Source organism: Xyrauchen texanus, chromosome 2 (genome assembly GCF_025860055.1).
Source record: "Xyrauchen texanus isolate HMW12.3.18 chromosome 2, RBS_HiC_50CHRs, whole genome shotgun sequence".
In the NCBI taxonomy this organism is placed as follows: domain Eukaryota; kingdom Metazoa; phylum Chordata; class Actinopteri; order Cypriniformes; family Catostomidae; genus Xyrauchen; species Xyrauchen texanus.
Window position 1 is genome coordinate 20584679 of NC_068277.1, and position 9838 is coordinate 20594516.

At 39.1% G+C, this 9838-nt stretch overlaps 1 protein-coding gene and 1 pseudogene across 1 annotated transcript; one reads left to right on the plus strand and one right to left on the minus strand.

The window, feature by feature from the left end:
- The first annotated feature begins 3146 nt into the window (after nucleotides 1-3146).
- Nucleotides 3147-3784, plus strand: LOC127652216 (ufm1-specific protease 1-like; annotated as a pseudogene).
- Nucleotides 3785-4583: 799 nt separating this feature from the next.
- LOC127653303 (endonuclease domain-containing 1 protein-like) lies at nucleotides 4584-5670 on the minus strand. Its single transcript, XM_052139952.1, has 2 exons — nucleotides 5365-5670; nucleotides 4584-5165 (listed from the first exon to the last, which is right to left on the minus strand). Exons 1-2 carry the CDS (start codon nucleotides 5668-5670, stop codon nucleotides 4584-4586), a joined length of 888 nt encoding a protein of 295 aa, XP_051995912.1.
- Between the last annotated feature and the right edge of the window lie 4168 nt (nucleotides 5671-9838).

Genomic DNA, 9838 nt, shown 5'->3' on the forward strand with positions numbered 1-9838 from the left:
GGGACTCAACCGGCTCAACCCAGAGATTGTAAAATCTTGCAAAGGTGTTGGGTGTTGCCCAGGCCGCTGCTCTGCAGATGTCTGCTAGAGAGGTTCTACTGGCCAGTGCCCACGAGGATGCCACACTCCTAGTAGAGTGTGCTCGTATTCATATAAGCGGCGGGCATGGCCTGAGCCTGGTATGCCAGAGCAATGTTATCAACGATCTAGTGGGCAAGCCTCTGTTTGGAGAAAGCGCTCACTTTCCACTGTCTGCCCAAGTAGACAATGAGCTGATCAGAGAGTCTAAAGCTCTGCATGCAATCCAAATAGGTGTGCAAAGCACGCACTGGACACAGCGCTTGCAGGCTCACCACCTGATCCCTGAAGGGGGTCGTGGGAACCTTGGGCACGTAGCCTGGCCGGGGTCTCAGGATGAAGTGAGAATCTGCCAGACTGAACTCCAGACAATTGTCGCTGACAGAAAACGCTTGCAGGAGGGCCGTCTTCAAGGAGAGGGCTTTCGGCTCGACTGACTCTAGTGGCTCAAAGGGGCTGACCGAAGGCCCAGAAGGACCGCCAAGAGATCACATGCGGGGAAGAGGCATTGCCTGGGAGGATTCAGCCTCCAGGCGAGACCACACCCATTGAACTCCCCAAATCGCCTCCAGCGCCAGCTGGGTCGGCCGTGGTAGAAGGCGCAGCACGGGGGGTGGCTAGAGTGGCTTTCCCCTGGAAGAAGTAAAGCCACTACAGCAACGTTGCCATGGTCATATTCTTGCAATGAGAACATGAACCATCCACAAACACTGCCTCAGTGTGATCACTGCCCAGACACGTGTGGCAGCGCCTGTGGCCGTCGGAAGTGGAGAGATAACGATCGCATCCATGAATCACACAAAGTCGGAAAGGCATCTTTATAAAGATGCGTCTTTAAAAAGACATTCAACGTCAAAGTGTGTGCTCTAATAGAGAAAACATACTTGTGGCAGGGCTAAGGGCGGGGCCGGGTCGTGATCCTACACACATAGGCTAATTATGCCTCCGTGAGGGATAAAGGCTGACTGCAGAGGATCGTGCGGGAGAGAGAGATCGTTTACGGACAGCCTTTATCCCTCACGGAGGCATAATTAGCCTAATACGGGACCGGGTGTGTAGGATCACGACCCGGCTCAGCCCTCCGCTCTGCCACAATACTCTTTTGCAGGAATATACACTCTTTTAGCGCTGTCGAAGTGCCCAGGGGCAAAATCTGCCCTTGTCATGCAGAAGGACAGAAAGCCACTGGAAATATCCAAGAGTATACACTTCTTAAGAGGTGAATGGAACAACAGTAGTATTCAGCTCGCTGATAGTACAACTGCTCGACTCCTAAGAAAATGTCTGAATGGAGTGGGCATTGCTTCTCCTTTTATACCCAAATGTCCAGGGGAGTGGCATGCAAATTCCTCTCGCCAATTCTCATTGCCCTTTTATCATAGAATTGAGGGTGTTCGGGGCTCTCAAAAGCGCCCCCTAGTGTCACTACATTGACCCAACATCGAGTGAGTGACAGAAGGGGAACTTACACCACTGTCATGGCTTCTGTGAGTCTGTCGGTTTGTTTTGTATGTTTTGTAATTTTCTCTCCCTCATATGTTCTCCTCTAATTCACTCCCTTCTTAAGCTTTTTGTGTTCTCAGTATCTTTGCTAGATTGTTGTTTGATGTTGAATACTAACCTCACTCTCTCTGCCTAGTTGGTCCTGCCTCGTGTATCTGTTGGTTGTCCGCATGTCAGGTGTGTGGATGGTCTTCCACAGAGGATACCTCATCTCTGCCCACGTGTTGGGAGTTAAGTTTGCTTATCTCTACTGGGCATTGTTCTGCATCTCACTAGCTTCAACGGAGGATTCTGCTAATCTGTTCCTGACTTCCACAATGCATACACTCATCCTACGAACACACTCTTCATGGATTGCCCTTTGTGCGACTACAACGTGCACACCATTGGAGATTGCATTGATACTCTTTGGATACTTTGTGTGTTTTGTTATTTCTGTTTAGGGAACTGGAAAATTAGTACAATCCACTGAGTAGCAGGCTAGCAGCTTCAAGTTTGTTTACTCATGGTGGCTGCAGACTCTTTGGGTTTCTCATTGCTATGTGCATCATACCAAACATGCAAAAACTGACAAACAAACCAGGGGAAACAAGGCCTTAAATATTTAAAGGAAAACAAGGGACATCTGGGGAAATAATCAGGGAATAAGGAACACCTTGGGAAACAATCAGGGAGAGCCAATCATGAAATAAAACTACAAAAGGACTACAAAACAAACAGGAAACAGGAAAGTGGGAACTAAACAAGAATTTCAACATAAAAGCACAAAACCAAAAGACAACAGGGAATATGTGACACATAGGTTAACATTATTTTAAAATGAGTCAATAGACTTGTGTTTAATATGTAAGCACTGCCATACTTATTGCTGTTAGATCAGTACTGCTTGTTCTGGCTTTTGCACATGTCACTATGCCAAAATGACTGTTTAAACCATTCAGAGAATGAATGACAGCCAATGCAAAAAAATAAATCCTTGTGTCGTTGCATGAATGAACATAGATGTCTCTAAACAACTGCTTTAGAGAAGCCAATAATGCAGTTCCAAGTACCTTACATAATATTACATATGCTCATAATATACGTCAACAAAAATGTTCAACATGTGAGCTTAGTAAAATTTTGGCAACAACTTCACATCAACCAACAAATAGGGCAGTCAGTAATTCCAGTATATTGTTGATTTGAATATCTTTAAATTTGTATGCTGTTTTTAAATATGAAAAACTATACATATTCAGTTACATCTCCACATCACAAAAGGTTGAATGCAATCTACATTTTAACTGTACAAACAGTACTTGCTGCTGTCAGATTCCACATACCTACAGTTGTATAGGTCTTTATTTTTTATTTTCTGCACTTGTCATAATGCTCATTAGTCTTATACATAAATATTTTTCCCTCTTATTTGATATGTAAACGTTAACAGTCGAATGATTTAGCATATGTTTACTGTTTTTGTAATCACTAAAATACATACTTGCAGCATGAATTAGAGCACACAAAGACAGACAGCTCAAAAAACAGAGTTTATAGACTGGAGTGAACAGGTTTGTGGACAAACTCGGATGACAGTCAATTACAAAACTTTGAAGGATACATTAGTAAAGAATGCCCATGATGGACTGCCGCTACAGTCTTCAGACTTTGACAGATGCTCAATTATACCAGGAGAGTGTCTCTATTACCATTATGGTTGTGATGGAAAGGGTAACAGAGGTTGGGGTTGGGGTTGTGGTTACAGGACTATTCAGACCATGTCTTCAAAGTTATGTCTTAATTGATCTCTTAGTACAAGTCCCAAACACCCTCCTAGTCTTTCTGAAATCCAAAAGACTTTGGTGAAATTAGGGGACAAACCTGATTAATTTCTGGGTTCAAATGGATAGGCACATTTGAGGAACTTGAGCAAGCTGTGGAGGACCTCCATAAACACTTCCTTACACCTGTTATGATGAGAGACAGGGAAAACTCCTCTAAGGGTATCTTAGGTGTGTGCACAGGAAAACGGGGGAGCCATCTGCTTGTGATTGATCCTCATTACTTTGCTGTTACTTAGATAAAAACTCTTTGCAAAAGCAGGACTGGGTTTCATGGAAAACAGTTGGTTCTCTGGATCAGTGCTCCTTCTACAATCTTTGTCTTCCTCTTATGTCTACAAATTAATAGTGTTTGTACATCAGTGTGGCGATTCTATAAATAAATTACCCTTGTTTACATTTTTAACTGCTTTTCAGTTGAAATATTTACAGTATGCTTTGTCTTAACTTACAGATGGAATGAGTACAGACCTTAAAGAAAATCTTTATTTCTATATAAGGGAGAATAAAGTAAATGTCTATTTGTTTTTCTGTATTTTTCTTCTCACCAATACTTAAAAAATGGCTTATTTAAATGATTTAGGCTTCCATGCATAATGTTTCACTGCCTAGTACTTGTTTAACACAAGCATTAATGCTATGCTGTCTAAGCAAGAACAAAAATATTTCAATATAAAACCATGACAACGAGCTGATAAATGAATCATATGTCACTGAGCATAAAGCATTCAAATTTATTTAGATGTATTTCTTCACACAGTTGAGATTCTTCAGTGTTGACAGCATGTTGATGTTTGTCACACTGTTTTATGCTTATATTTACATTTAAGTAATTTAACCAAAATGTATCTTAAAGTTTCACATGCTTTATAATTTACCAGTATCTCACACATCCCAAACATTTCCAATAGGAGGTCATCAAGGAAAACACAATGTCTGATAAATTATAATTTATAGAAATGATTTATAAGTGGTTAATGAATAAATTATTAATTATTTTAATATCATGTGATTAGTAATAGTAATATAAATTATTTAACCTCTAATCTGAAGGGTTTAAAGGCCTTTGTGAAATGAATTAAAACACTTAATATGTGGCATAAATAACAAATGCTACGTTTTACTGAATGTATTAAGATCTCAAATTACAATGAAACCATCTGATTGGTTTGTGGCACATTAGGAGTCAGACACACAGTCGCTATAAAAAATCTGGAAGTTCCTGTCCACCTGCATTTTGCCCTTGAGAAATTTCTCCAGATTCTTAGTTGGAACCTCTACTATCTGGTTGTTCACATGATCATTTAGGCCATAGGCACCAAATGACGGAAACTTGTAGCGCTCTGAGTAAGGAGCATTGTGATCATAATCCGTGCAGCAATAAGCTGTCCATATGTACTCTGGGATGGCCACGCGATCCAGGTTATCACGCCGGATCATGTTACCGGACATCGTAACCCCAGTGATTACATAAGCCTTTCCATGACAATAGTTGTTGAGTCGTTTGCGGATTGCCTCCTCCTGTTTGCTCCAGGGACCAAAACTGAACTCCCTTATCAGGGGAACAACATTTGTTAAGGTGTACGTGGCTGCCTTGTCAAGTGGGTCTGCCTGATGCTGATCTGGGTTCAGTTGGCTACGTTCATATTGGATCACATCAGCATAGTCTTCCAACACAGCTTGTGTGTCTTCAAAGTTTTTGTGCATTAAGGATGACTGGGGGAAGGGTTCCATACTACTGCTACCCTTCTCAGTTGCCAGCTGTACTGGCAAAAATGAGATAGACAGGTAATGAAGAGGAGAGCAAGATACATTTTAGAGTCACTAAATGTACTGTGTGTGTGTGTGTATGTGTGTGTGTGTGTATATATATATATATATATATATATATATAACAGATCAAACCAGTGTATTTAAGGAATTCGAGGGAAGTTATCCAATATGTTCTTCACACACTCACCTGTGGTTCAAACATCCAAGGAACGTCCACTCGTTTCTCACCATCTGATTTCTTGAAGATGTAGGCTGAGTAGATGGGAATGTGTTTTTGGGGGTCATAGAAAGTGATGAAGCGTGGCTTGTCCATATATCGCTGGCAAATCTTTTTTAGTGAGGTACTGAGGTAACCTTTTGGTGGAGTGCCCATATAAAGAAAATCCTTACAGCGCTCTTCATGGTTGAAGTTGTCCACCACTCCAGCCTGTACTCTCAATATCAAAGACAGTAGTGGGATCAGCAAGGCTAGATAAAGGCTAGTGAGCTTCATGTTATTCCAAAGAGTTTTTAATTTTTGACTGTTTCCTGTAAAATCTTCAAATTATTTCAGAAAAAGGTTGCTCCTTTCAATGTAGCTGTTCACTGTATCCTAATTTGTCTTTATTATGTTTCAACTCCATCCTCTGGTAGGAGGAGAATACAATAACAGGCTGATTTCAGCCCTGATTAACCAGCCATTGAAAGTGCTCATGCAGAGTACATGCAAAACCATGCTTGGTGAGTTTGATTGCCTACATCTAACTGAAGAAAACCGTCGTATGACATAATGAATCATCTTTTTCAAGTCTGAAGTCATGTATTTTGTGGAAGCTTTCTTTTCTGAATGTTCTCTGCCTTTATGCATATAAAAACGGGCATCTAGCCACTTTTTTATAGAAAAAATGTTTTATAAAAAATTTATAATATTATGATCTTATCCTATAGCCTCAGCAACACACTCAGCCACAACATGCACCGGATCTTGTTTATTCTATATATTAATTGACAATAGTGGTCAATGTTGGGGGTAACACAATAAAAGTAACACTTGTTACATAATAATTATAATTATGCATTTGGCAGATGCTTTTATCCAAAGCAACTTACAGAGCCCTTATTACAGGGACAATCCCCCTGGAGCAACCTGGAGTTAAGTGCCTTGCTCAAGGACACAATGGTGGTGGCTGTGGGGCTCGTATCAGCGTCCTTCTGATTACCAAATTACCAGACATGTGCTTAGACCACTACACCACCATCAGATTACTTTCGAGTAACGAGTAAGGTAATGCAATATTTTTTATTTTAGACCATATTATCGAAGTTACTTTTTAACTAAAGTAACGCATTGCTTTTGTACACCTCTACTGTCCCTGTATTGCGTGGTATCAGGAGTAAAATGTGCAAACTTCAGAGAGGAGACGTAGTGCATGATTGCCATTGTATTTCTATAGAGTTTGAGGCCAGAGACTATTTAGCAAAAAGTGATGAGTTACTTCTATTTAAATTAATGGGAAACATTAGAATGCTTAACCAAGAAGCTCTAGAACCCAACAGTCAATGTATGTATAAAGGAAGTCCCACCTTGCAGGTAAAAGAGCCAATCACCTTTTAGATACAGACATCACCTGTCAATCAACTCTCTAACGCACATGTGCATTTCGTGTTTTAACGTAATATGAGGTCAACAACATTCGGTTGAGTGAAACGTGATTGATTCATGTGTAAATACAAACTGCTAAGGATGTAGCGTGAAGCATTTACCCATTTTCCATTGATCATAGTACACATAATGGGAGGGGGGGGGGGAGGGGTACTTGCTGATTTGTATTATTGGGGGTTACCTCCCCACCATCCCCCCTTGAATATGTGCCACTGCGCACTGCATTAAAAAATAAGTAAATGCGTTTAGGCAGTGGGATTACAAAACTAGTTTTCCACTGGCCAAGACATGATACACAGGGTGAAATACTTTCTCGATTTATGGAGCCGAACTGCTCCTTGTTAGAGCTCCCTGTAACTTGGAGAATGGGATAAAAAAAGCTGACTCTGGATCAGTGACTCCAAGCAACGTTCTACATGGTTGTCAATGCAGAGAAAATGTCTTAGTTTCTAAAAAATATCCTACATTTTTGTTTTATAATAAACAAGTAGTTTGAAACAAACCATTTTTATGTCAGTAAGCACTGTGAATCAAACTCAAAACAAAGGTGCACTGAAGTGACTTAAGTGAAAAGCATTTATTGATTCATCAGACTTATTCTTGAACATTTTAGACTCGCATTCTCCACTGAATTTTATTCTGACTTCTGAAAAACATCTTAATTTGACTCTTAAATGATGACACATATGATGCATGTTCAAGTGTTGGAATTTAGGTAAGACAGTGGTTATTCTTCAGTATTCATATTGGCTGCCATGTTGATGAAAAAACAAATCATGCGTATTTATGTTATTGATTCTTTATTATAAATATGACATGAAGACCTACATTCGAAATATCCGTTTGTTTACTATGCTGTTTTGACATCAGTGTTGGACAGAAGCTAGCATGTCCTGTAATGTCTCTTGTCTGCAATGCATGGCTTATTTGTATGGAATGCATAGCATAGCAGAAGAGAAAGTAAGCAAAAGTAACGCAAAAGTATGTAATGCTTTACTTTCCATAAAAATACATTTTATATAAAATTACTTTTTAAGGAGTAAAACAATATTCTAACAAGTCACTTTTAAAAGTAAGGTTACCCAACACTGATTGTGGTTTTCAACTTGTGGGTGTTGTTCTTTGCAGAGGAGCTGTCAATTAGTATATTGTGTACAGTTGTATTTTGTAGATAATGTTTTAAATATTAGTCAAAACTGTGTAGTATGATTTAAAGATGCATGTATTCTCTTGATTATCCATCTTGATCATTATGTTACATTAATGTAGTTCAGTTTTTAAACAAGTTACAGGAAGGTCTTATTGTGAGCCAGGAACTTTCGTGGTTGGCTGTGTAGGTTGAAAACCTCTGATCTACAATTATATTTGCATGGAAGGCACAGTGATAACCAAACTACAGTGTGCCATTACCATAGTCTCCATGCAAATCAGCATGTCAATTTGTTGACTACAGGCCTATTATTTGACTCCTTTAAAGTGAGCAAGACCAACCAGGCCCATTGATAGCTAAGGAAATACAAATTTTCATCAGTCTGTATAGGATTTACCAGTGATAGTTAATAATGGTGACATTAGCTTGGAGTGTTGATTGTGAAAAAATAAATAAATAAACGTGGTTTGTTGAATATGATTATTGTTCAAAGCATTTGTATGGTCAGCCAGAACAGCCAATATTAACTTGTAGTGGATTCACTACAAGTTAATATTAATCAACAGCAGCTGTGGCATAATGTTGAATACCACAAAAAATGATTTCATCTTGTCCCTCATTTTCTTTAAAAAAAGCTAAACTGGGTTACAGTGAGACACAATGAAAATGAATGGGGCCAATCTGTAAAAGTTAATATACTCAGTTTCAAAAGTGTAGCCACAAAACATAAACAATATGTGTGTGAACATAATTTCAGTGAGATAAAATCACTTAATAGCTTTTTCTGTGTAAAGTTATATGCAGTTTTACAACTTCATCGCCATGATGATGTAACACTGTGAACCGCCCCTTAAAACAGTAATGTAAACAATTTTATAGCTAAAAAAATAACCAACTTCTAACAGAAGAATTTATGTAAGTGCTTTTGTAAAATTTTAAGCTTCACATTTCTGAATTTAAATCCTAAAAAAATGGCCTCAATCACTTTCATTTTAACTTTGATGGACTGGACACCTGTCCAGGGTGTTTCCCTGTCTTTGGCCCAAAACAGCTGGTATAGGCTCCAACACTACCCGCACTGGACAAGTGGCTAAAGAAGATGGATGGATGGACTTACATTATAAGTGCCTCACTGTAACTTTGATTTTTGCTTTTTTTTCAAAGAAAAGGAGGGACAGGTCGAAATAAACAGAAGGTACATTTAAAACTTGTTGTATCATTTCTAATCATATATTTTTTTTGTATTACACCAAAATGATACAAGGGCCAAATTGAGATATGGACTACAATTCCATTATTTAAATGACATCATAACTAGCACTTTAAATCTGTCAAAATGTCTCTGTAAATCCATACATACATAACTGAAGACATCTACTTTCAGACAGTTTTTGACATGTACAGTTGGACATGATTCAGTAATGATTTAATTAAATACTCAAGCAGTGTAAGTACAATAAACCGATGCACTTATGAACAGTCTCTGCTTATGGTTCATGCATCCAGGGGTATGAATCTACTTTTTCCTCTCCATTGAAGCATTTGAAGGTGCATGAAGTCTGATGGCTCATAGAACTTGACATAAAGTGGCACACCAAGTAATAGAGCTGAAAGACCTGTGGTAGGATAGCAGGTGGTAGATGAAGTGAGAACAGCCTTTCAGAGTGTCATGTACATCGAAGGGCACTGCAGAGCTGAGGGAGAAATTAAATAAGAGAATGAAGTGAAGAAATAGAGCAGATATCTTCTCCTCTGGTGTGATTACTGATTTAAACTGTGCACTCCTGGTGAAAGGCATCAAAAGGATGTGAAAGAACGAGGAAGGGCTGGGCAGAGTATACTATAAGAAGATGATCTTTTTGCATTGTT

What these genes read in the sequence shown, in the direction of transcription:
- LOC127653303 (XM_052139952.1), bottom strand. Translation starts at nt 5,670, where the DNA reads ATGAAGCTCACTAGCCTTTATCTAGCCTTGCTGATCCCACTACTGTCT. An exon ending in CTTGGATGTTTGAACCACAG is followed by an intron (nt 5,166 to 5,364) that starts GTGAGTGTGTGA and finishes TTGCCAGTACAG; the next exon opens with CTGGCAACTGAGAAGGGTAG.